The 27980-nt window shown below is 36.9% G+C and overlaps 2 protein-coding genes across 3 annotated transcripts in view; one reads left to right on the plus strand and one right to left on the minus strand.

The window, feature by feature from the left end:
* PRSS12 (serine protease 12) overlaps positions 1–27558 on the plus strand; it is a 46617-nt gene extending 19059 nt beyond the window's left edge. The window contains 8 exon segments of the mRNA XM_030025642.1: positions 378–519; positions 1481–1677; positions 4765–4906; positions 11063–11268; positions 11934–12012; positions 14089–14211; positions 22495–22775; positions 24749–27558. Coding sequence (XP_029881502.1) covers positions 378–519; positions 1481–1677; positions 4765–4906; positions 11063–11268; positions 11934–12012; positions 14089–14211; positions 22495–22775; positions 24749–25056 — 1478 coding nt within the window. The 3' untranslated portion in view covers positions 25057–27558.
* METTL14 (methyltransferase like 14) overlaps positions 1–27980 on the minus strand; it is a 97154-nt gene that overhangs the window by 64124 nt on the left and 5050 nt on the right. The gene's annotated exons all lie outside the window — the stretch shown is intronic.

Below are 27980 nucleotides of genomic sequence, written 5' to 3' on the forward strand. Positions count from 1 at the left end.
TTTCAGCATAAAAGCAATGGGAAATAACCAAACAGACAAAGAATAAGATACGGTGTATATACAGTGAAATCACGTAATCAGAGCCCACTCCCGCGGACTTGGCATGTAATAAGGGCTTGGGGGATCAATATCTCGTGCTATTTCTCTTGCACTTAAGCAACTGAATTATGCAATGCTTCACTGCTGACTGGGTGCACTATGGCATTTCTTTCATCTTCTCATTAAGTTAACACCTAGTGATCAGCACTAGATTTAGTAGTCTAATATTCTGATCAGATGCAGTAAATGCAATGTTTTTAATTTTGTTTTAGAACAATAATTGGACCTAAGAAAAACTGATTCTTGTTTTTGTTTTTCCTTACTTGTTAATGACACAGATGGTGCATTAAGACTAACAAGTGGGAAAGGCAGTCATGAGGGACGCCTGGAGGTCTATTATACTGGGCAGTGGGGCACAATCTGCGATGATGGGTGGACAGAGCTGAATACACAGGTGGTTTGCCGGCAGCTGGGATTTAAGTAAGATTACTTGGTATTAGATACCTGACTCTTTGACTTGACAATGATGACAAACATTTACATGAACCCTACATTATTCAAGAGTCTGATTTTTTTAGTATCAGCTGAGTGCTTCATAGAAACTACAGAGTTAAAATCCATTAAAGCCTGCTTCCCTCAGTCTCGAAGAGAAATTTATGGCCTCAGTTTAGGTAGAAGAAAAAGCTTCAGCTGAGGTTGTGATTCAGCAGCCTTTATTCACCAAGTTCCTTCCAATCATCGTTTTGGCTAACTGAGATCAATGCATACGCTAGAGAGAAAAACTGATTTGTTGTATTCTGTTTTGTCTATAAAAGTTTGGTTCTTCAAAATCTTTGCTTGTCGAACAGTCACTAAAAATCACAGACATTTTCAAGGTTTAAGTTCTTCTGGATCTAGCTCAGAAGAAACCCACAGTCTGGCCCTGGAACACTGCCATGTATGGAAAAGCATATTTTAGAAAAAATCCCATTAGAGTTTCATGCATTCACTCTTCACTACTTTTCCTACTGACTGTGGCTACAAAGATACACTCTCACGAGGCGACTGTTGTCTTGCCTTCAGACTGTAACAGCTCACATTCAAAAAAGAATTTTGTCTCATTTTTCCTCATGTACTAAGAACATGCTTTAAGTCTGAAAGTCAGTGAGACAGCCACATGCTTGGTTGAAGGGAGGCCTTAATCAAAGGTATTAGATTCTCAAGTTTGTATTAATGTAACAGTAATTCTTTAGAAAAACATCACCGAAGAAGCAGCATAGGGTCCTCTCATTTAATTTAATGCTAACTGAACCTGCTCTGTCATGGTGAACACTGTTCACTGTTACTACTTGAGAAACCTTTATTTCTTCAGGTATAATTTATTTCCTTTCTAGTGCTTAAGTATCACATGCCCTCTGATCACTGTGAACCAAAACGTTATGTATACATATGTGTTATGCAGGTATGGAAAAAGTGCACCTGAGAGCTACTCAGAAGGAAGCTCTGGGCCCATCTGGTTGGATGATGTCAGCTGCTCGGGGAAGGAGACAAACCTTCTGCAGTGCTCAAGGAGAGAGTGGGGAAAGCATGACTGCAACCATCAGGAGGATGTCAGACTCCTTTGCCATCCAGACCATGACAGCCATAAACTCTCATTTGGTAAGTCATCTCTTTGGTAAAGTCACAGTACGAGCATTGTGGTGGGTGCAGATCTGAGCAAAGTATAGTATACTTAAGGATGCTCAAAATCTTAGTATTTGGAAGACACGTGCAAAGAAGTAACAGGAAGGGAAAAAAGCTCACTTTTCTCCTGAAAATCATAGGAAGTAGTCAAGCTTTGTTTAAAGGAACATAAACAGTCAGAACATTAAAGATCAACACAAATCTGTAAAGTAACAAAGTCAGATTCCAGAGATCCTGTTCTCTCAATCTTCACCAGATTTTAGACCTATTCAGCACTTCCTGACGGCATGCTGCATTTCACTCGGCACTCTCCATGTTCTAAGTAACTGTCTCATGCTATCAAATGTTGGAGATGTACCCAAGCACTGAGGAATACAAATCAATAGTATATCCTCCTATGACCCTACATTCAGATAATCCAAAAAAAGATATGGAGAAAGAGGGGAAGTTCAGAGATAGCAAGAAGGAAGGGTGAGAAGCATGAAATTATTTCTTTATTACTATTGCCTATCATTTACGTTGTGCCTGGGTGAATGGGACCCCCTTGCTGACCAGGACAGAATAATACTACAAACACAGATCAAAGAGCCAGTTCCAACTTCAAAAAGCTTACAAACTTGTATCAAAAAGGAATGAAAAGACAAACAAGAAAAGAAGTGAGAGAAAAATACTAATTACACAATGGCACTGTAGAACAAAATGTATACAAACAAATGCTAAAGAGTCCTAAATCCACATGTAGATAATTAAACAAGAATTCTGGCTTTCAGATATGCACAGTAAAAGTTACAGGGGAACAATGGGTTGCTCAGCAATTCTGAAAAACAGCTTCATTTTTAGAATTTGCTACCTACAAAGTTTGTAGCTTGTCAGTAGGTAGCCTTTTACAAAATTGTTGCCAGTGTTCTTTAGTTTACCCAAGTATATTTTAGTCAATTTTGAAATTAGAATTAAAACTAGTGGAGTTAGATTCACAGCTTCTACTGAAATGTAATGGATTTGTATGCCTGGGTGCCTGAAGTTCTCTGGAAATTATAGACTGAAGGCCTAACCTGCAAACTAAGACATTGAATGCTGCACGACATTGCTACCTGTTATAACAACAATCAGCACTTCCACATGTACTTTTCTAGTCTCTCCCTCTTTATAGTCTTTTTCTTTATAGCCTTTTGACCTCTCACAGTCCAACGAATGTTTTATGTTGCAGGACAGTGCAATTATGTGTAGATGATGTCAAATCATATTTGGTAGAAAGAATTTTCTCAGACCAAAAATAACAGGAATTCAAATCATGACTGCTGTCTTTACAGATGCAAACCATCTGTGCTGCTTTGCTCAAATTCCTATAAAATATAATCTTAGCTGAAGGAGGTCTGGTTCAGTTAAATGCATCCATATGGTAACATTCTCACATCCCCCATTACCAGAAAGTTATATTAATTTTGTGCTCATAAATATGTATTTTTTTCTATAATACAAGAAAATGACAATAAAATAGCTATACTGTGTCATTAATATCTCATGCCTCTAGCTGGGTAATATAATTTTCACCTAAATCATATTCTTCCAGAATAACACATATTTCAACAAGAAAATGAAGACAGCGTATCTGACATTTCCTACAAGATTTCTGATTGGAAAATGGACAAAGACTCTATTGTTACCACTTACTTCCCAGCATTTGAAAAAGCCTTTTTTCTCCCTGTAAGCATGAATTCAGTGGAAAAATATGAGAAATTAGTAGACGATATGACTTGCGGAAATACAGACATTAAGGAACACTAAAAATGAGATAGAATACACTACAACAACTACAACATTCGTTTAGTATGTAAGATCATGACAATGTAGTTAAACAGAAAGTTGGTGAAGTTAACTCATGTAACTGTCCAGACAGTATGAACACCAGTATAAATAATATGCTTTAAATGGTATTTGAAGCAAACAGACTTTAATTTTGTTTTCAAATCTTTCCTCTTTTAATTAATGAATTAGGCCAGATTTAACTAGCTCTGATCCAGAGTAAGGTTTGGTATATGAAAGTTATTCATACCCTAAATTAATCTGAATTAAGTATCAAATGCAAATGTCCCCAAATACTGCTTTATTTAAGAGCATGATTAAGTAATTTCTCACCCCTACAGATTTAGAAAAGATTAGGAACAGGTCAGAAGAATGAGGAACAGTCTTTCCAATTATTCTAAACAGAAACTCTCATTAGTGTATTAAGAATTCTAAAGTATGACATACTAAAAGATTTAGAAGGTGATTCTCACTTAAACATTATAAAGAGGCCTCAGAGGAATTCATAACTGTTTCAAGGCTACTTGCATGCTATAAAGGAGTTTTAACATAAGCGAGAATCAAATTTTAACTACAGGCCAAGCACTGAACGAACCATGATTAATTAAGTCTGACTAATCCACATAAGTGAGATTTTTTATTATGAACATATCTGAATAAGCAATCAATTTAAATTGCTAGAAAAATAATCACGCATTAGTCTAGAATAACATGCTGTAGAACATTATGCTATCAGACAAAATACGCTACAGAACAGCATGCATAATGATAAGGAGTAACTGAAGTTCAACACAATGCTGTACTTTTTTGCTGAGATAGTGGTTAAGAGGAGTGGTAGCGACCAGTTTGAGAATGAACTGAGATATAATTAAATTCACCCATAAAGTTTCTGCAAGGAAAATGTGTCCAGCTTGTATGGGTATCATATCAAAGATATCTCAGGTGTTTTCTGCCTTTATAGGGAGAATTATTCTGTGCCCACTGTGGTAAAATTCTGAGCTATATCACATATTTTTATGAAATGAGGGAACCAGATGAACTCTGAAGTTCAAAATACAGTAGTATTTCATATTTGTCTTGTAATTTGAACAAACCACTTCCTTTTGCCAGCCAGGATAAATATGACTACTTTAACAACTGACATTAGGCTTGTTAAACATGAACATCAGTTGACCCTATATACTGAACATGATGAAAATGACTTGAAGTACTAGTTCTTGCTTCTGTTGTTGTGAGTTGACAGCAGTAATTTATTCCCAGGTCCTCCCATCAGGCTGATGGATGGTGAAAATAAGAAGGAAGGACGTGTAGAGATTTTTATCAATGGCCAGTGGGGCACAATTTGTGATGATGGATGGTCTGATAAGGATGCAGCTGTAGTCTGTCGACAGCTTGGCTACAAGTAAGAAAACTCATTAAGCTGTTTCTCAAGTTATCTGTTTGCTGTATCTAAAAATGTTAATTTTCTACAACTGAGTATTACCAACTTATGACCGATAACATAATACATGCCTTTTAAAACTTGTCTGTTTGGCATTCTTTTAGAAAAGTGTATTTATACTATTCATTTGAGAAGTAGTAAGGCTACGTCTTCAAAATGAGTATTCATTAACTAGCATAATTGGGAAAAGGAATTTTAATATTCAAAGGTATATAACAGTCTGACTGGCAACTGAAATGCAAGTTAATGCTAGTTATTAAAATTTTTTTTAGAAGTTAAATATTCCAAATTACTAAGCTATTGACTAAATACTATATTTTATTTGTCACTTATGGTGCTACATCTCTATATGATATAAACATATTACACCATTTATTTACTTATTTATTTACACTTAGTGGCACTAGTGTAACTGAGAAGAGAATTTGATTTAGAGTATCTGCTCTGTGCTCTTTGCCACTCAAACTGTTCTTAATTTACTTCTTTCATCTTCTGTTTTCAGATTTCTAAACTTTTTTAAAAGCCAGAGTGAAATTTCTAGTTTGGAAAAAATGAGGGAAACTACTATTAACATGTAGAATACCACAGATGATTACATATTCTGTGAACTATGTAGATTTTCTGTTTCTGATTTTGTGTGAGACCTCTGTGTTCCACCATACTTAAGTGACAATTTTCATTCATATAACAATTTTTATATTGAGTCATCTGTAGTCAACGCAGAAAAACTTAAGGTACCTAAATGCTAGTGCTTTAGTGATTTAATGTAACAGTATACACAGAAAAACTTTGGGGAATTTAAAATGCCTTTTTCATCACACTAGCAAAGAAAATACAAATGTTCAGAACCTAGACTTGGTTTACCACAGTTTACTGAAATTGTCTGGAACTTAGCTAAAATTTCAGGGGTAATGGTTGTATAGTTTTAAAGAGTTCTTGATCTGTTTTCATTGAAAGGTATAATTTTGTGTATTGTTAATATTTACCTTTTGTGAACCTTAATGATGACTTTGAAATCGTTATAGATTCTAACATAACCGTTAAAATTTTTAATGAAATATAGCAACAGGTCAGTGTTCGCTGTCACAAGGTGTGGACGTGATTTCTGCAGATTCAGATGTAGACACACCAGCTATTGAATTCCCAGTTTCATGGTTTTTTCTCCTTCATTGACTGATCTGGCTTGACTTGATGTAGCTTGGAGATTTGATAAAACTGTTATAACAGAGGATTATGGCTTTGGCCTGCATGACAGTAATTTAAATAAGCTTCATTTAATATAGGAATAGACCTGACAGGACAAAAACACCCTCTAATTAAAACTACCATAATGTATACGTGTCACTTTTGAACTAAGTCACTTAAGCAGGCTTACACGACTCTTAAGCAATTTTTTTCTGGATACCTAGGAGCAGTAAAGATGTAACAACTATAGGGCAGACATATAAATAGCAGAACTAATATGATATCCAGAACACTAGTGAAATACGACAGGAAACTAGCGAAATGTCTTCTCTGAATGTATCTGTAAAGAAATCTCAGCTTAAGAAATACAAATCATGTTAATCTGTTTGCTGTATCTAACAACATAAAGTTTGTGCAACCAAGTATCATCAAATTATGTCTGAACAAATAATATATGCCTTTTAAAAACTGTCTGGTATTCGTTTAGTAAAGCATATTTATAGGTAGCAGTAGGCTACGGCTTCAAAACTACAAAACTTGACTTGTATTATCTCCCACTCAATCATTCATTCATTTAGTCGGCTTCATCCTGAGCCTCTCTGGCCTTTTATATCTCTCCCTCAGATGATCAAACTCAACCACTTATCCCCATCTTCTGTTTTTAAATCTCTGCAAGGACAGACAGTTGGCTGGATTCTCAATTTGTGTCATGTCAGAACAGGGGTTTAAGATAATAGGATACAACAGAGCACATGTTTCCTCAAGGACTAGGGATAGACACATTTTAGAAATCTAAGATTAGGTTCCAGAAATTGGGAGAGCTTGTCGGAAATGCTGGATCTTGGTGACCCTATGTCTAGACAGTTGCATTCCACAAACCTGACTATGCCATTACATGCACTGATGAGCTGGAATTGCTTCTGGGCCTAGGAGTTCATGCACAGATCTTTTTGCTGAAGTTCAAATTATATTCAGTGGTGACTTGACTGTTTCAAAGCAAGGCTGGGGCTTCTGGGTTTATGCACCTGCGTTTAAGGGTTGATGAATGTTGTTTCTTTAGAAATAAACACATCATGACCTTTTCCTGGGAGGAATTAAAAAAGCACCTAATACTGAAGTTGACATCAGTTTTCATTAAGACTGATCACAAAACTAAACAGTATCATTCAACTCCCTTTACAATGCTATGTTTGATTCTCAAGTCTTTCCTCCTGCGGAATTACATTCCCTAGGAAAAAAAAAAAATCACACATTTATTATTACAAGTGGGAGAAAAGACTGCCTTAAAAAGGAAGACTTGTGTAAGCAAAGGGTAAACACTGACAAAATGGACTGAGTTTTTCCTGCATATATTATTCATATTGTCAATGCTCGCCAGTACATTTATTTTACAAAATCCTGCTTTGGAACATTCTCAGCCATTTACTAGAGTTCATTCTGAGACTGAAATAAGAAAATCCCTGAGTTGGCAAAATCACTAGGTTCAAAGCAATACTAGTTTTAAAGGTGTCTCATTAAGCCAGTTTGTCAAATCCATGATTAACGTTAGAAAAACATAATATAAAGAACGTTAGAAAACAGCCCTACTAATTGGCTAAAACCAGTCACAAAAACATAAAAATAATTAATAGCACCCTAATCAAAGTATGCTTGTGGCAAGATAAACACTAAGAGAACACACATCTTTTCTGAAGTACTACCTACTATGCGATTGGGTTTAACATACAAAAGTATTTTGTTAGAATGACTAAAGAGCAAAAGATGGTTTTAGAAGCTCTTGTACTTTAGTGAATTAAGTGGCCCAGTAAAAGTGGACCCTGTTCATTTAGAACAGGCTTGTAAGAATGCACAGGCGGCACCCTCCCCCCCACCAAATGAACACATATCCTGCCATTAGCGCTCCAAAAATGATCTACTACAGGAAAAAAAAAAAGTTCTAGGGTAGTTGGCCGTCTATACTAATCAACTGGATCTCCTGATTAACAGTATTATGAATAATGGTAATACTGCATCTGAAGAACTCAGCATGTTATTGTGTCTGGCCTTGTGTCTGAGAACAGCTAGGGGATAAGACTTGAAGCCGCCCTTTTCTCTAGGGACAGATTTGAGCAAGCAAAAAGGTTGTTTCTCTGATGGTCATCTGTGCATAAATAGCTGGCTTAGAAAGCAGCAATTAAGGGACACACACGTTTGTTAAGGGTGAACCAGTTGTAAGAGCACATTCCAGCAGGTAACAAACACATAAGACTTAACACTTCTACATTTAGAGATCTCCCAATTATATGAAATAATTTTGTCTATAAAGCTGCACTTTTTGCTCTAGAACATAATGATTTTTGTATTTGTTTCCTGGTAGATGTTCTATTTAAACAGTTGGGTTTGGTTTTTTTTTTTTTTTTGTTAAAGAGCGGGTAATGGAAAAACCTTTCATAGCAATTATCAGCAAACTGAGAGATTACTGATGCACAGTAAGAGATAGACAGCTTTCATATAAAGGTATGAAGAGTCTCTGCAGTCCAAGTCCTAGTTCATGTTGATGCATGATTGCAATCCATATGCACTAAGTTCCCACCTTCATCTTTGTCTCTCTACACCTCTTTCACCTAAAATATTTACATATGTGACCTCATAGATGTCAGAGTATTCTTTGAGGTTTATCTGGTAAGCCAATGGAGGCAGTGCCCTTGTTAAGTAGCCAGTAAGAGTCTGCAAAGATAATTCTATACTAAACTGCAATAAATACTTCTCTGGGAAAGGCTAAGAATACTGTGGTGATTCACAACAAAGTAGTTTTCAATATCCTGAGGAACTTTAGAGCAATGCCCTAAAGCAGAAACTTTGCTTTTTGACATAGAGATACGAAAACCAGGTAACAATTTGCAATGAGAGCCTGTACTGTCTCACTATTTTATAATAGCATATATGGACACATCAGCTGCCCACAGGTATTGGAGAGTTGGACATTTTTTTGTCGTTATCTGTAATCAGAGTATCATTCACAAAAGAAAAATATTTGGATCAAGAAGAGACACATTGCCTGTGACTGACAAGTTAAATCATACTAAACTCACTAGGCAAAGATTGTCCTATACTGGTTCCAAAGTCAGTTAAGGCTTTGGATTATCTGGTAAATACATGCTAGCCATGGAAATTAAAAATGTGTAAGGACAGTTGACCTTGTGGTGTCATCTCTGTCAGATATTTTACATGCTTCTCTTTCCTGGCTTTTTACAGTTCATGTGTTCTAACCAACATTCCCTACCTAGAAAACCTGCCTGCCTACCCTTCAATACGTGGTAAAAAAATCCAAACAGGCAAGTTTGAAAAAGGAGGAAGCTTGTATGTATTACTTTCATGTTTCAGTTATATGGATATGGGCAACTGACAAGTGGATTCTTTCAGTGTGATCCAGCCACACTTCTAGCATGATGAAGCTTTGAAAATGGTACAACAAATTAAAACTCCTCCCCAACAGAGAATCCCTAGCTGATAAAGGGACATAAACTCTTTATGCCATTCTCACCTATCTTCCCCAACACTGCAGGTATTAAATGAGGTATAAAAAGAGGTGTAAAGGGAGAGAAATACTTTCTTGCCTAATACATTTTCATTGTTAAACTCTCTTTCTCTACTCCAGCATTTCACTGTACATGCAGTTACCCTTTTGTATACATAGAAGTGCTGTCCTTTATATGCATCCTTTATAATATGCAATTATAACACAGCCTTTAAAACTATGATATAGAGCAACATTTTAGTTATCTAGAATTCTGTACACTCTTATCACAATAAAATATCAGTAAATTGCTCTTAACTGATACGTAAACTTTTAGTTCAGACACACCTAGACGCAGCTGCGGCTTCCTGCCCCACTTCTCCGTATAGCTGGTTGGGTGGTCTCCCACTCATAATTCTTTCTGACTCTTAAACCGTACACAACAAAACATCTATTCATATATTAAGAAGCATTATCCTAAGTAATTAAAAGTAATAATCTATCACAAAAATTACCAAATGAGATGCTTACATGCACAATTCATGTTGGGTTTTTATTGTATTTGTTCATCTACTCCCTCATTTGGGAATAAAGTTCATCATTCAAAAGAGGTCATTCACACAACCAACACTGTGGTCATTGCTGAAGCTGTATGGCGCTACATACAAGCTATAAGGACCAGGACTTCAAACCCAGTAAAATGTCCTAAGTCCGACATTTAAATACTTAGGTTTGATACTTATGCTTATACAAGCACAGGATTATCATACTGACCTTCTTTGTAAAGCACCTTGAGGCCTATGTACAAAAATGCTACACGAGCACTAAGTACGGGGTTCCTCCCAGGAAAAGGTGGGTACTGAGACTCAACTGGGTTCAGTCTTTCTCCAATTACATTACAGTTTTAGAACTCAACTGTGGGGTGTGCTTCAAAAATGGCATGATAAGGAAATATGTTAATAACTATTAACAACTAATGGATCTGTAAATCATAGTTTCTACTACACCGCAAGTATACTGTATTTAACTGGCCCATCTATCTGAGGGAATCAGACCAGAACAAATTATTTTTAGCATTCACAGATGCTGATTTTATATGAGGATTAAAGAGATTATGAAAAAGCAGCTTTCACGTATTTTGCTTTATAGATATTTGTAATGCCGTTACGATGTAAAATAAGTTGCATACTGCCTTCTAACTAGATATAAAAGCACTTTTTAAACATTAAAGAACTGTAGCAATTTTGTTACACTTTTTTTCTACTTACCTGAGTAACAGAGGCAATGAGAAGAAAAGTTGTCATCACGTGAATCAGTGACAGGACTTGGAATAAAACCTCAATGTCTTTCACTACTCACTCTGAAATATTTCAGTTTAGTAAAATGTAGAGAAATGCCTCAAAATGTTTAATAAAAAAAATATGCTCTGTTTCCAGAGGTCCGGCTAGAGCAAGAACAATGGCATATTTTGGGGAGGGCAAAGGCCCAATCCATGTGGATAACGTGAAATGTACAGGCAATGAGAGATCCTTGGCAGACTGCATTAAGCAGGACATTGGGACTCACAACTGCCGTCACAGCGAGGATGCAGGGGTGATCTGCGACCACCTAAGCAAGAAGGCCCCCGGGAACAGCAATAAAGGTGAAGCCCTGTTGTGAGTGGCAGACCAACAGGTTCGGATGGGGAACTGTCATGGTAGGAAGAGACGGATGTAAACAATGCCACCTCACAGAGGAAACAGTTATATCAAAAGAATTATAGAAACAAAAGCGGTGGAAATCATCTCTGCTTGCACTGTGTGATCTTATTGCTGTGCCAGCCACGCAAAGGAATCGTAAAGACTATTCAAATGGTACAGGGTATTTGTCTACTATAGTTTACAGTAGCCTTGTTTCTTAAGTTGTATGAGGGACATGAAAATGCAAAAACCTAGACAGCTACTTTCAACTTTTCAAGGTACAGGTTATCTTCAGCTGAGGACTGAGACCTATGTGGTATGCCAAGCTCTGCTTCCACTTACATGAAGTAAGGAACAACCCTATAAAAAAATCCTACACTTGAGAAGCAGAGCACAAATGTGTAAATTGCTCTGTGATCACAGTCAAAAGATCTCAGCTAAAAAGAATTTCTAAGTCTTGAGAGAATTCAGGGTATTTTCCCCAAGCAAAATTTGGTTTTTAATACCTACCATGAAGCACAGAATAACTTCAGCCTTCGTGGTTGTTTTTTTTTAGTTAACTCTCATTGAAGATTGGCTACTTTTCATTTTGAGTTTAATGCTGTCTACATCTCCCTTTCTGGTTTAGATTCTCTTGCTTCTGTTTGTGGATTGAGGTTACTGCATCGCCGACAAAAACGAATAATTGGTGGGAAAAATTCTTTACGGTAAATATTTGGTAAAGACAAGTAATTTTGAATAAAAAGCTTCTAAGACATGTATTTGCCATAAATGGTTTGCCTAAAGTATGATTTTATTGTAGGTTTGTTGTTTATTTTTCTTTTGGCATGTCACGAGGTAGAAGCAGAAATATACTCAAAGCAAACTGGTAGGAAATTCAAAAATATTCATTGATAAATACTTGCACCATTAGTTGAAAATCTGTAGATACTTAAGGGTTTAGTCCCTGATTGGGTTCAATTTCTTACTTTCAAAATAACCTTTTTACTTCTTTTCAAAGGATATCTTGGTATCGGGATGTGAGCTATATGAAGAGAGCTATCAATATTGTACAAGGTTTTAAATGCTACCTACACCAAGGCCTGGGTATGATTCACTGCCTAATACCTGAGTTTCCTTCACAAAATAAGTCTCAATGATGACACAGCTATAAACCCAGGCTTTTTTTTAACACTTTGTTCTTAGCTTTTAATGACATGTTTACATTTAGTTAATATCAATGGATTAACTGAATACTACTACTACTACACACTATGATAGGGAGTATAGGCTTTTTTTTCTTAACAGTTTTGAGTAACCATAAAAAATATATATTCACAGAATCTTACAAAAGGGATTGTGAAAAATACACTTACAGTATTATTACTTGTCATCGTGCAACCTATTTCAAAGTACATGCACAGCATCAATCAATCCATATAAAAACAAACACTGCCTAAGTGGAGGAGCTTCAAAGAACAGTAACAAGAAGGAGCCCAGAAAAACATTCCAATGCAGTCAGACAGAGCGAAGTAGGATTACTTACCTTAGTAAAGAGACAAATGAGAATAATAAATAATGCATTGTACAGAAGAAGATTGAGAATTATTGTTGCAGAATATGTGTACAAAGGACACTGGATGAAATGAAATGGTGACAAATAATGGACTGCACGATTAAGTCAGAGCAAGAAACCTGATCTCGTAATAAATAAGCACAGGAACATTAGATGAAGCAAAAAGGTGACAGAGATCCAATAGTGCACTTAGAAATGCTTCAAAATCAAGAAAAGGACTCACTGTCACAAGAAGTCATTAAGACAAAGAACTCGACAACATTCAAAAAGGAACTGGATACTCACATACATACCAGGAAATCCAAAATTGTCCGAATTACCCCATTTTGGAAAGACATATTAAATCCCATCTTCCAAAACTAAAAAACATCTAAATTGTTTTATGCTTTATGGGAAGTAAATTGCTCCACCTTACTTCAAAACATTTGGCACTGGCAACTCTGCGATAGGATGCTGGACTAGATACTGGGCAGCTCTTGTACTCCAGCATACCTATTCAAGTTGACAGTAGTCAGAAAACACCTAAACCCACCTGTTGCTTATTCTTGGATGTTGCTATTGCTTACAGGTGCATCTCTCTCCCTCTCCCTTCTGATTCCATGTTTTGCTAATCTATTAAACTGGTGAAAAACAATCCATCCTGTCTTCATAGGCCTGCAAATATGTACCCCAGATGTAGAATACAAAACAGATGATCGCAGGCTGAAAAAAGGTGCTAGTCTATTATTTGTGGTTTCTACAGTTGCTTTAGACCTCTTGGTTTGCCAGCTTCCCTTTTCAAACAGCTCAGAACTGACAAAGATATTAACGCAGACAGGAAAGGATGCTGGGTTAAGCTTTTCAAGAAATTCCCTTCTTTCCCCTCTCCAGTTGACAGGAAATTTCTGGTTTGTTGACTTGGATGGTATTTGGCGAGGAACCCATAGAATGTATTTTTGGCACAATGAATGCAATGTGAGAAAGGAAAATTAAAATAATTGACAGTGGGAGGAAGCGCTCAGAGTGCTGGATGCCCAAACAATCCGTAAAGTAATCCTGACCATTGTTAAATGGAATTCTGAATGCTGCAGGAATATAAAGGTATTCTCAACTGTTACTCAATAAATAACATGGTTTGCAAGCTATGTCAGTCAAAGAAACTAAACAGGATATACACTCAAGGTAACTGACAAGCTACCTTACTTTTCCATTGTTGTACCCTGAACACAATGTCTCATGTCCTCTGTAGGGGCAGCTGGCCATGGCAGGTTGCACTCCGACTGAAATCTTCCCATGGTGATGGAAGACTCTTGTGTGGTGCTACTCTCATCAGCAGCTGCTGGGTCCTCACTGCTGCACATTGCTTTAAAAGGTAGGTCTCCCTTCAGTAGTGAAGTATATTTTCAAACTATTTTGTTGTTCTGGGAATAGGAAAAACATTCCAGTTCAAGCCCACTGAAGAATGTTCTAAAGAGTTGGCCTTTGGTTTAAAAAAAACTGCTACCAACCAACCTCCTTTCCCTCCAAATAAAAACAAACAAAAAAGCCTAATACATTGAAATTATTCTGGATGTCATCATTCACAAGATTTATATTCACAACTTCAGCGTTTCCATGAAAAAATACAAAACTGCAGCTTATGGCTTTGAGGTTATAGTGAAGACAACTGAGCAAACATCAGGCACAAGGACTGTAATATTTTGGATTATTTTTGGTAATGACAGATATTGGCAGTGATAGGCATTTTTATACTAACACTGCAGTGACTAGCTGCACTAGTCCCCCCAAACCCATTTTAGGGTAAAGGACTATTATGTATTCTGCTGAGTCTAATAGGAAAATCTGTACACTGGATGCTAGTGAGACTGAGCTGTTTTGCTTATTCTTCACAAATAGGCTGGAGCAACTGCCTTACTCTGTTATCTTACAGTACATAAAGAATTGTCTTTTGCAGCCACCTAAACAAAGGTCCCATCCCCTTTAATAAAGAAATAATTGTCTAAGTGGTTATACTGGTATAATTCTCTGACACTGGCATCTAATAGACCTATGCCAAATTCAGCTCCTTTCCATATGTTTAGCAACTGGTTTGCAACTTACACTCCCTTGTAAATCACATTTGATCTACTTGGTCTAACTTCTGCAATTCTCAGTATTAAGCTATTATCTAGCTTTTAAAAATGTCTTCTCCCATTTTTGCAGAAACAGATACTCTGTTACTGATAATTCTCCTATTCAGTTTTTGTGATATCCCCTCTTCAGTAATTTGACATCAGGAATTCACTGCTGATGAAGTTACTGTAGTATAAAAGCATCAACTTGCACATTAAGGGAGCTAGTCTAGTATTTTAAGTTTTCAATGGCAATTATTACATTGGAATCCTTACAAAAGGTTGCAGTATGGGCTGGAATAAAAGCATAGAAGAACAGCATTGCAGTTTTGAGGATATTTGCTAGAATTTGCTTAAGTCAGCTGCAAATGTTTTAACTTTGGACTTTGAGCCTTTCCTTTTGCACACCAATAACTAAAAAGAAGGGTCAGATATACTTTTACTTAAATGGAAAGTGTTACCTTTGCTTAGCACCAGGTGCACATCTTTTCATTTTCATGTTTCATGAAAATCATGAAGCATTTTTCTTAGTAATATTTCAAGCGGAAATGGTCAAACCCAATAAAAATTCTGCCTACTTCAACTGATGTCCCAGTTGTTTCTGTGGAACTATGAAAGCACTTCAGTTGCTATCATCAAAATTTATAGACAGTGGCTTCTTATTCCCCTGCTCATCACCTCAATAGTGATTACTAAGAATGCAACTTAAGCTCTTGAGAAAGCCTTTGATTAAAGGCTTGAAAACAAGGCAGTCCTTTCTGTTATTTTACCTCAAAGATCCTCTCCAAGGGAAGAAAGAGGGAGGTCACAGGAAGCCAGGTACGTTTTCTCTGTGCAAATGACGATCTCAGTTACCCAACACTTCACCTTATTAGAACGCTTTCACAAAGTTTGGTGAAAAAAGTTAGGATTTGCTGTGCTGCGCTGCTGTAGTTGCAGCGCGTTCTTACAGTAAGCACTCCCCACAGAACACATTACCTGTTCTTCCCAATGGCTTGCTTACACAGCTGGGGCTCCAAGTCGTTACCGAATGTGCTGCCAAAGCACGCCCATTTTGGGTACTTTGCTGAACACCCATACGATGGGGCAGCAGCATGGCTGGAGCCATGTACACTGTGATACTTCCAGATTGGTGCAGCCACTCAGGGGTCTGCTAAAAGACTATCCCAAACGTGTTACCTGTGGTCTCAGGGACCAAAGTATTGTTTCGCCTCAGATGTTGCATTTAAAACCATGCAACCTAGATCTAAGCATGCAACTCCAACAGCCTGTGGATGCACTACTGTTTACTGTAAAAGAGAGAAGGCACCTTTAGCTCCAAGCTGACATTGGACAGACTGGGCTGAACTTCCTAATGATCTCTGAGTGATTTTAAGGGGCTAGGTTTCCAAGAGCTATCTATAGATCAAGCGCCTTCTTCACATATTTTCCACACACAGACAAGAGAAAGGCCAGTATACCATTTCTCATATCCTGGAAATTGGAACACTGCTTAAGTAATAAAAGTGGGCTCATCTGTACCATGGATAAAAATTAAATGCAATTTTATGCATGATGATAGAATCGTTTGCCAGTAGTATAGCAGCATTACTGGTTTCTGTAATTTCACAGACACGTAATTTAAGATAAAAAATTGTTTGGAACTATTTTTCCTTTTATAACCCACCCATCTTATTAGGAAGTTTTGTCCTGAGTGGTTCTGACAGCTATAGGGAATTTGCAGGTCTATATGTAAAAAAATATTAACTTTGGAGAATTAGAAATAGGAGGCATAGGAAAAAAAAAGGAAATTATAATGACCATGATGTCATTTTAGGAAATACTGTGTTTCTTGAACATTGTACTGTTCTAATAATATAACTCAAATTATTTAAGTGCTTCTTTAGGCAATTCCTGAATGCCCATGTATACTTCAACATGGTCCCAGTAATTTTGTTTTGAGAACGAGGGACCCTGAGGCACAGTGGAAGCAGATGCCTAGTAAGACACCAGAAACCAAAGCAGACACCAGAATTAAAATTCAGTTTTCTCAAATGTAGCATGAATGGTGAAATGAATTCAGGTGTGCCTTCAATGTCAGTATATTACTTGACTGGCAGCAGGATGATATTAGCATGGTGGCTGACTACTAATCCATCTTCCAGTTGGCTGGGAAATAAACCTTCCAGGAGGTGCTAAGGTCAGCATTGCCAGGCTGCACTAGAGCTTGAAGGCATGCCCAGCCCAGCCATCCAACGGAAGGGTAATACCCTGAAAGCAACATCATATCCTACCCATGAAGCACTTCCAGACTCCTCCTCTGCCTCCACTCTTCAAATGCGATGTGTGTGTGGTGATTCTCTGCCTTTTCATAGGTGACTTTTAGGTGAGGAAGACTGGGCACTCCTGAGCTAGGCTACTTTGCCTTTTTTATGTACTGATGCTCTATTACAGTATTTCCACATTTGGCAAATTCCAGCTACTACAGGGGAAGAAATAGAATTGCCTACAGATGAAAAAATCAGTTTAAGAAAGCCTTATGTGCGTGAATCTGCACAGAAATATGGTAAACCTGTGCAAAGACTCCTCATTAAGCTTCTCGCTAGAAGCCTTGTAGCTATTAAAGTTTAACACATCTGCATGAGAAGCAGCACTTCTCATTCCATTAAATGTTTAAAACCAGTCCTTTTAATTAAGATAAGCTTTCCTGGATGTCCTTTCTTCCTTATTCTGCTATAAATTACCATCATCCATAACACAGAAAAACAGGAACAGGAATCTATTACAGGGAACATTGTTCCTTTTGTCAAAATCAAGGATGTAACATTAAATGGAAGCAGCAAGTTTTCTACTGTACTATCTGATATATGGCTGACAGGAGAGCGCTCATTATCACTAGTCATAAAAATCTTTCCTTCATGCTTAGGCTTACGAATCAAAATAAACAATTAAAAACCAAGTTCCTTTGATTATTACATCAGTTTAGGAAGGAAGTGTGTTCATTTCTCATCTAAATTACAAACACCTAATACATTTGTGAGTCTGTAGTACTGTGACTTCCATGAGGTTTCAAAAAAAAAAAAAAAAAATCAAAACAAACAACCCCTTCCCCCCTTCAAACTACATTAAAGATAATGGATAGAATATAGGGTAAATCCTGTAATTGATGTTGTGGACAAGGCCTATAAACTCAAATGCAGAGGCACATTTTATATTTAAAAAAAAAAAAAAAAAAAGAAGAAAGATCTATACCATGTAAAATTACCTTTCTCTGCTTGAGAGCCAGATTTCCATTGCACCACTGATAATACTCATCTGCAAAGTACTGTGATTGTATTTGTTTATATATACAAAACCTATATTTCAGTGTACACAGTGGTTAACTTAGATGAGCAAATACTTAATGAAGGTAAAAAAGCTTTCATAATCCAGAAACTATCAGCATAGCACTAATATGTGGTTTGCTGCACAAAGCCAAAAGTGTATCTATAAACTATGAGAGTATTTTCAGTGACCTCTTGGAAATGTTTTTGGCAGATTATGTCAGGCAAATATGTATTTAATGCTAATGACCTTGTACATTTGTATTCCAATATGACACTCAGATGTGTACCAAAAATTGTTAAAATACTACTTTCAAATATTCAAAGATCATATCTAGCAATATATTCTAGGGTACAGAATCCTATGTATGATAGCTGTTAAAGGCAATGAGATCAACAGTTACAAACAATAGCTGTAGCAAAAATTATTAAACTATTTAATATTGCTTAACTGGCAAAGGAAACAGTATAATTTTACTTATTGGGCTCGGTTTGCTGTATCATTTAGATTCTTAAGTGGAACATCATCATGCAGTTACGGAATTTGAGCAGAAAAATATATCTGAGATCTCAGTAACAAAAACAACTCTTCCATTTACTTTAGTGGGGGTTTTGCATGTAAGTTAGAATAATTCAAATGAAAATAATAAAGCCATTTTACTGCAATAGTAACTAAAGTACTTTCTGTATCAGCTTCCTTTTCTAATATACTCTGGGGAAAATAGATCCTACAAAGTTGGCTAATGCATCAGCCAAGACTGTTTGTAATCTCAGCCTGGGCAAGACATCAGAGAAGTACGTACTTGGCTGTATAACCCACCGCAGTGTTACTACACTCTTTATGTTCTGAGCATTACATCTGTTCTGTAAATAGATTTTGTAAAAAGTGAAAGACTGTTTGATACTGCATACCCTGACCATTCAGCTACCTGCCTCACACTGACCTTGTCCACTTTGGAAACAGGCATAGGAGTTGCACTGTCAGTGTGTAAAACATGTTTTATTCCTCTGTTTCACAAGTTTCACAGAGGACCAATGCATCGATTGGCTTACACAATAAAATGAGCTACCAGCGTCTGTCAGTTTGGTTTTCATAGTGTATTCAAACTGCTTTATATAGCATAGTAGCACACTTTCTGTCAAACAATCAACATTGTGTGCACTTCCATGAAAAAGATGGCCAAAGTGATCAATACACTGGCCCTTGATTTGGTAGTTTCTCTTGCTGCAACCAATTCAGAAATCTTTGAACGGTAGTTCTAGAAAATACACTACCTCTAAGGTTATATAGCCTCCATGTGAAGTGACAAATGACCATTTAATATATATAAAAACTCAACTGCAGATGCAACTTTTTGCAGAACACAGGAATCAGATTCATTTCCCTACTAATATTTGCCATAACTAGAGGAATAAAAAAATACTTTCCCCCCTAATTTGTGTATTTATATAAAAACATGTTTCTAACTTTGAACGCTATATGGTTTTGCCAAAGCATTACTAGAAATTTTTGCACATGGGCCAGGAAAATTTGCTTTCAAGTCTGTCTATATGTAAACATGCTAAATTAAACTCTGAATTATAGTTTCTGAAAATTTCCAGAAGCAATAGTGAGCAAATACATAAAACCTATTCAGTACAAACTGGTACTGAAATGTACAATGCATTTTATTGTAAAGATGCACAACTCATTCATAAAAAAGTCACTTTCACAGAAATAATACTTGAAGAAAGCTGTGTTAAGTAATGCCTGTACTATGTAGTATTTTAATGTACTGAAGATGTGTGTAGCCTTAACCCTCGCTGTATTAAGGAAAGCCAAATAGATGGCAGAAGAAAAAACCAAACCAAAACAAAACCAAAACCCCCAAAACCTCACCCAAGGTCACAGATCAGATCACAGTACTGCTGTAAAAACCCCCACTGTTTTCTAGCCAGTCCCAGATTATACTTTCACTGGGTCCCACATCATAGCTTAGAGTAACAATAATAGAAGTTTAGACTGATAATAGCATACTAAGTGTCTCGGCAAAGTATGGTAAGATTAGCCTTTTCTGATGTAAGATGCACAGCAATAGGAGGGGATTCATCAGTGTCAGAGCAGAAATTCTTGGCAGGCAGCAGATGACAAGGATTTGACAATCTATAGGGATGCAGAATTTAGGATTTCACTGATGTAATAATTCAGATGGCTAAATACAGATGGATATATATAACTCCAGAAACTAATTAAGACCTAACAGCCTTTCTTACTCTGAAGAATCTCCTTAAAGGCAACAAAAATAAAAGTATATATATATATATCACCTATATCAGGTGCCAACCCTAGTTCCATGGAATTTTGCTATTTATTTTATCAGGAAAAGAATCAACTTTGAAGTCTTAGTGGGCTTTTGAAACTGGCAAAAACACACAAGATGATCTAGAAATGAGAACATGAGATCTAGTGCAAGAAAGATTCAAGTATTTGTTTTTTAAAAAAGCTTACAAAGAAATACCTCTATTCTAGAAACTTCAAGGGACTGGAGTCAGAATGCCTGGAGAGCCAGGATTCATGCTTCTGCCTTTTCTGATATTCTTTTCCTATTCATGCTCTCATTTCTTAATAGAAAATTCCTAATGAAAATGGATTCAGTGATAAGTTATAAAGTACTAGCACTTCTGTGGTCAAAACAGAAAGATTAGTAGTGTGACACATACAAATAGAGTTTTTTTTCTTAAATATCTTTGAGCTAAACATCCACAAAAAAAAAAATCCACAAATTAAAAAAGCTCTTGAGCTATTTTTTTCAGGGAGGAAATAAGTAACGTATTTGGTAGAATACACAATTTCATTTTTCTCAGTTCTCCCTCTGAGACTAAAATCAGGATGAATACTTTTTTAACACCTCTGTAAACGTTAAAAAGTCTGCATCGGTTGCATCTCTTCACTTCCAGCTGCTATAGAATTTTGATTTCCAACCACAAGGAAAATACAGTATCTGGAGAGGATTTCACACAGACTACTACAGAGGAGGACCTGGAAGAAGTTTTGTGCTAGACAAGTTAATTCATTTTTCCTATACAGAAGGTCATCTTCAGATGAACAGATGTTTGGTCATAGCCTGCAACTCATTCTCCTTACAAGCCTAGAAGTGAAATTTTGCTCGTAGAAGACCCGAAGGAGATGTGCAGAATGTGACAAAAAAAGCTTTGCAGGCAACCAGAAATGCAACCCACAATTAGAAGAAATACTCAGTGGCACAGCTATATATTGTGCAGAAGAAACCCGTAATGTTTCTGCTTTGTCTGCTGCTCCTCAAGCAAGCTTTAGCAAGCTATGGAGATCAGCACATTGCTGGAGGGTATAAAAAGAACAAGTATAGGTTAGAAGGTGATAGAACACTGTAGGGTATTTTCTGCACATGTATTACAAATTTCCTGTTGAAGGCTATGAGGGAAAGGGAGAAGTCAAAGGAAAAAATATTTTGGTTAGCTCAGCCAGGTTTTAAAATAAATAAATGTACCCAACAGTGCTGCCTTGTTTGCATTTTCCTGAGAAGGGCTGTGTGTCCTGTAATCCAAAAATCTCCAAAGGCATGCACAGTGTTATTTCAGCCACAGTAGTCATCTCCAAGGTATTTACCATTTAGTCTATGATGTGAAAGAAATTGGGGTCATATTAGATGCAAAACAAGTCTAGGATTTACAGGCCTTCTGCCACTTTGACAATAGGTGCTCGTGATGCACATATGCTTTGTTTTCCTTATTATAACTTTAGTTAATGTAACAGGTTTTTATCAAGTTATCTAAGCCTCTAGAGTTTCTCAAGCAACCTACAAAGCAAACTTGAACACTGTTTTCATTTCAGTTATTATGGAGCATCACAATGATGTTAGTACTCAGGTTTTCATTATAATTACTGGCAATTTGTGTTACCCTTACTAAATACGTTTATAATGCACACCTTGCTTGCACCTTTGAAATAAGTGCCAGTCATGGCAGATTGCCATAAGAAACCTTGCCTATGAAAATATACAAAAAGGAACATACCCCAACCTGAAACTTGAGGAAAAGTTTTTTGATATTCTTTAGGATACACTTGAATGTCAATCTAAACATCCGAGAAAGCATTTCTGCCCTTTAAAAAAAAATTTTTGGTATCATTATTTATATGAGCAACAAAGACCCAGATCAAATCTGTTTGCATGCTTAGGATCTGACTTTGCATGAGCCAGCACTATTTGTTTTCACCTCAATCAGGTATGGCAACAACACTCGGAATTATGCTGTGCGAGTTGGAGACTACCACACACTGGTACCAGAAGAGTATGAGGAAGAAATTGGAGTCCAACAGATTGTGATGCATAAGGAGTACAGGCCTGACAGCAGCGACTACGACATTGCATTGGTGAGGCTACAGGGGCCAGAGGAACAGTGTGCCAGATTCAGTACCCATGTCTTGCCTGCTTGTTTGCCGTTAAGGAGAGAGAGACCACAGAAAACTGCTCCCAACTGTTACATCACTGGATGGGGTGACACAGGTAAAAATGTTTAATGATTTCTACCCACTGATCTCATTATCTGAGGCTATTTAAAAAAAAAAAAAACAAAACCAACTCAAATACTTAAAATAATAAAATGCTCAAAATGGAACAGTTTTACTCTTTTTATGTAGGGGGATATTTTCTCTCCTGATCCTTAAACAGGAATGACAACACTTTGTTTACTGAGTTTAGTTTGTGTTTGAGAAGTGGTGATGAACCATGTCATTCTAAATCACAGAACCAGTCAGTAAAATGGCCTCATTAAGATTGACAAGCATGAATGAAAAGCTTATTTGTTGCCAGGCACACCCTGCGCAGCAGCTTATCACCCCCTGCCTCAGAACATAACTAACAGCTCTAATGTATTTAAGGTTTTTAAGGTAATTACAATGAATATTTTAGAAAGGTTCTTTAAATTACACTACTTCAATAGAAAAATATATAGAAAATACACACATAATAGAATTTCAAGTAACATTTTTAGTCTCTCTTCATACCACTAACATTTTCAATCAGCAGTTAGATTTAAATAAGAGAACATCTTGCCAAAATCTATGAGAGCCACAAAGCAACCTGCAATCCAGGCTTCTGGAACAAACTATCTAGTCACTTTTTAGGTTAGTACAAGGACCTCTTCAAAGGTCTTTGTCCTTTAAATGTTTTACAAATTAATAACATGTTTTACTTTCATGTTTTTATGGTGCTGAATACAGTGCAAGACAGCAACCACACTTGAGCCTTTGTTCCACTGACTCATTCAAACTGGCAAGGAGACAAGGTGGCAAGGCCAAATATCAGTTTTTCCTCTTTACATGCATTAATCTGTGTGCACAGATGTCTGGGTCACTGTACTACAATAAAGGAGATGGACTTGTAGGGTGGGTTTTTTTTGCTAAAAACAATTGCTAATTCATTGCCTAGCTCTGTCTAGCTTTTTACACAATTCACCGAAAGTTCTGCAATACTGTTTACTTAGGACATCTATTTAAGGAAACATTAACCACTGCAATAATTGGCTTTAATTATGGTAAGAAATTACATCATTGCAGTACTTCAGTTGAAATTTCGCATTTGCTATATGAATCACAATTACTTTACAAGTATTAAGATTTTACTTTAAAAAAAACCCCAACATAGGCTTTTATTTCCCATGTTTCCAACTGAAAAAGAGGTGCATGCTATAGAAAAAGGCCAAACGATTTAAATCCTGACATTTTATAAACAGAGCACTGCCTATACGATGCAGGATTCACTACAGATAAAGAAAACCAAAGGACAGGTTCTGGTCACCCCCCCAAAATGAAGATTCCTTTTGGTCAGGAGTCCATTAGTACTCTGGTACATAGAAGTTACCAGGATTGTGACAGATTCAAATGACACTGCCGATCTCTACCAGAATACACGTGGGCTCAGTTAGCTCCTCAGTTGAGGTGACAAGCAAGCTTGCATGTACTTACAGGGCACAAGCGTGATGGCTGGCTGGCTGCTCTGCTTGGAAGCCAACAGAGGATGCAGGACCTATGAGGCTGAGCTAGACTAGATTTGAACTGGTGACCTAGAAATGAAGTATTTCTACAGCTTTAGTCTCTACTGCTCAAGACATTAAAAAATAGCTTCCCCATTTAAGTACTGAGGCATATATTCTTGTATAAGACACAAAGTGTGTTTGGAACAAAACAAACTCCAGCCTTGGAAAGATCCAGTGAATGCAAGGAGTAAAACTACATCTTAAATTTGAAGCTTTTTTTTTTTTAAAAAAAGCATCTATATTCCATATTTACAGTATCAATATAGTATTTTAATATTATATTTAATGGACAGTAGATTTTTTCAGTATTTAGTCTTGTTTTCAGTCATTTTACTTAATGTTAAACAGTCTGAAGGACTGACAGCAAAAATTGGATTAAATCACATTTATGTTTCCAAGACCAATCATCATAATGAGACAATAATTTGGGTCCTCTTTTTAGGAAGGGCTTATTCAAGAACATTACAACAGGCTGCCATCCCCTTACTTCCCAAGAGGGTATGTGAAGAGCGTTACAAAAGAAGATTCACAGGAAGAATGCTCTGTGCTGGAAATATCCAGGAACAGAAACGTGTTGATAGCTGTCAAGGAGACAGTGGCGGACCGCTGATGTGTGAACGTCCAGGGGAAAGCTGGGTTGTGTATGGTGTGACCTCCTGGGGCTACGGCTGTGGAGTGAAAGATTCTCCAGGTGTCTACACAAAAGTATCATCTTTTGTACCCTGGATAAAAAGTGTGACCAAACTATGAATGTCTGTAATGAAAATGAAACTTTGTTAATAAAGTTTGAGGCAGGACAACTTGAAGAGCACAGACAGTGCACAGCTGGGGCCCACAGTGGGTGGAAACAGACCCGTTTTCCCAATTCATGTGTTTTTCTTTTTGTTAAATCCAAGCTGTATACACACAACCTTTCCCGTTAGGGATTACTATCCAAACAAAATCCCTCCCTGGTAAGGAAGTTTATATATTCCACGAACAAGTTACCATGTATCTACGATAGGGGAAAAGTGATAGCCAGCTTAGAGTAACATTGGAGCAGGACAGCTGGAGAGTTCACTGTGGGATTCGCTGCCCATAGGAAGACTGTAGTAGCTGCAAGCTTCTCTAGAATTAATTACAAATCTCAAAATTAACCTTCAGTCTAGTTTATTTAATCAGCTTTTAACTGTTTTCCTATTATTCCTATGATCTTACACTCAGGCCTCTAATTTTGACTCATGTTTCGCTAGCTGAGACCATTAGCAGGTTGATTTCTTGGTAAGTCATTCCGAGCGTGTATTAAAAGTTAGAAGGAAGATAATTGTCAATAATCAGATCCCCAGCTATTCTGACAAATGTTCTCACAGCTTAGTGTGCATAAAGTACATTCCCAAGTAAAATAGGTAGTACACTGGAAGCTAGTTTCCCTGCAAACATTCTGCACAGCTGCAAGAGCTAGATCGAAAACAAATGACCTCTTATTTTCTTTCCTTTAGATAAATATCATTTGTCTTCTTTCTGAAATTCATAATTTTTAGGACATACAGCATTTTGAAGAGAATTTACTTTTCCTATTTACCACTAGCTGTCAGTACAGCATCAGACTAACAAACATCCCAATTCTCTCATTGCTGATTTTGGAGGGGCTTTACTCAAGTAATACTAAGAACCTCTGTCAATCCTACAAGAGAAAGTTCTAAGTACGTGCGATGCAAATACTGGAGATGTTGAGCCAAAACCTGTCTGAAAAGGTCTATAAAGTCTTAAACTACTATTTTCTACAAGATAATATTTAGACAGACAACTCTCTCCTGCTTAGTTGCAACACTGGTTCAGACTGGTCTTACAGGAAAGGTGAGAGTTACATAGTTTTCAGTGACTTCTCAAGTACTGACATATTTTGATTCCATTTAATTCCTTTTACAGATACTGTTCCCCATGCTATGAAAACCTTAATGGTTTATTACAAAAATGCGCTGATAAAAAGTTACTCTTGATGTACAAGACAAATATAAACCAACTTACTATCCTTTCAGAAAGGGCCACCCCATTGAACTTGCCACACAGAACACAGGAAGTAATCACCATCTTGGTGCAACACTAATAGGTATCGGTTCTGAAATATCTGTGACTAACTACAGTCCAGAGGGAGACAGGAAAGTTCAGTGCTACCTCTGTGATGCCTATCAAAGGCCATTCTATCTGCAAGTGTGCTCTACGTATTACATTAACAAACATGCTTCTTAAAAAGAAACGAAAGCTCTGTGGGCCATGAAACACTCCAGTGTGACAAGTGTGGCAGATGTGTCACCACATGGTGATTGTGCAACCTGTGACTACCAGTGACTGTCTTCCTGTGTTTCGTATCCCCACGCACTCTGCCTATGACAGTGTTGTGTGGCCTTTTGTGAACAAAGTGCGACGCTTGTTTTCATGTTGTAAGTGGGCAATCATTCATTTCTGTATGGTTGTGTCTGGTGTTGTAACAGATATCCAAGACAACTCAATCTGCATACAAAAGTGGCGATGATATTACAGAAGCCCATGTGATTTAAGACTTGGCCCTTATTTCTCTCTGACCTCAAACTTAAGTTTTCAAGGGTCATGAGTGGTTTAATTATCTTGTTGGAACTGGTGCTAAACTAGTACACAAGGTGCTTTAATATATTTTAGTTTTCTGTAATTCCACACTATTTGAAATAGTGTGAAATGTTTTATTTAAAAACATGTCAAAAAATCATAGTACTGTGACCACCTACTGTTAGACCTATTTGAAACACTCTGCTAGTGAACTTTAAAGCCATGTACGTTTTTACTTATACATAGCCCTTTTACTAAAAGGAAAGGGGAAGTAAATCTGTCAAAATGTATCTACTTGTACCATCAAAGCTTTGCTATACAAGACCCATTATTTTGAGACTTGTGGTGAAGTAGGCTATATAGTGCAATACATACGTTGTGTACAGGGGAAATAATTTTCTTTCAGAAGTTGCACCACAGAAATATGATACTGGGGGGGAGGGGGAATCAAGTCTGCATACTAAATGTAGTAAACATTTAGATTTTAGTACAGTAGTTCATTAGTTTTGATCTTTTAATAGGATGCTTTCTTAGATTTTAAAATGTTGCACTACCATTTTCATGCAGAGAGCATGCCTTCTCAGTTTCTAACATAAAATGAAATTGTCTTTATGTTATACCATTCTAATTTTTGTTCAATGAGCCTGATGATGTACATGTATACAATAAAAACTGCCACACTGACTATAACTTCTATACATTAATCCTGTGCATAATGTACAAGCAGATACTGCAGGAACATCAGCTGCGTAAACTTCATGTGAGCTTTCTTAAGTGAAAAAGGGTGCTCTTGAAAATATTTTCTTCAAAGCATCTAAGCTTTGGGCCATTTTCTCAGAGATGGAAGTTTGTACTGTACGATGGAATTCCTAGTGCTTTCTGCGCTTTAAGTTAGACCAGTTAGGTTGTCATAAGTAAGTTTATCCTCATCTCTTAAAATGGCTTAATTTTTTTGACACTTGCTGCTCTCCCCTTTGCTCAACTTTTTTAATACATACAAGGTTGTAGAAAAAACCTGCTCTTCAGCCTATGCTAAGGGTTTTTTGTATTAAGGAGGTTGGCCACAGTGTTAACAGTGGCATAAACTAAGAAAACACTCAGCGCTTCTACTA

The sequence above is a fragment of the Aquila chrysaetos genome, chromosome 1 (genome assembly GCF_900496995.4).
Source record: "Aquila chrysaetos chrysaetos chromosome 1, bAquChr1.4, whole genome shotgun sequence".
Lineage (NCBI taxonomy): Eukaryota > Metazoa > Chordata > Aves > Accipitriformes > Accipitridae > Aquila > Aquila chrysaetos.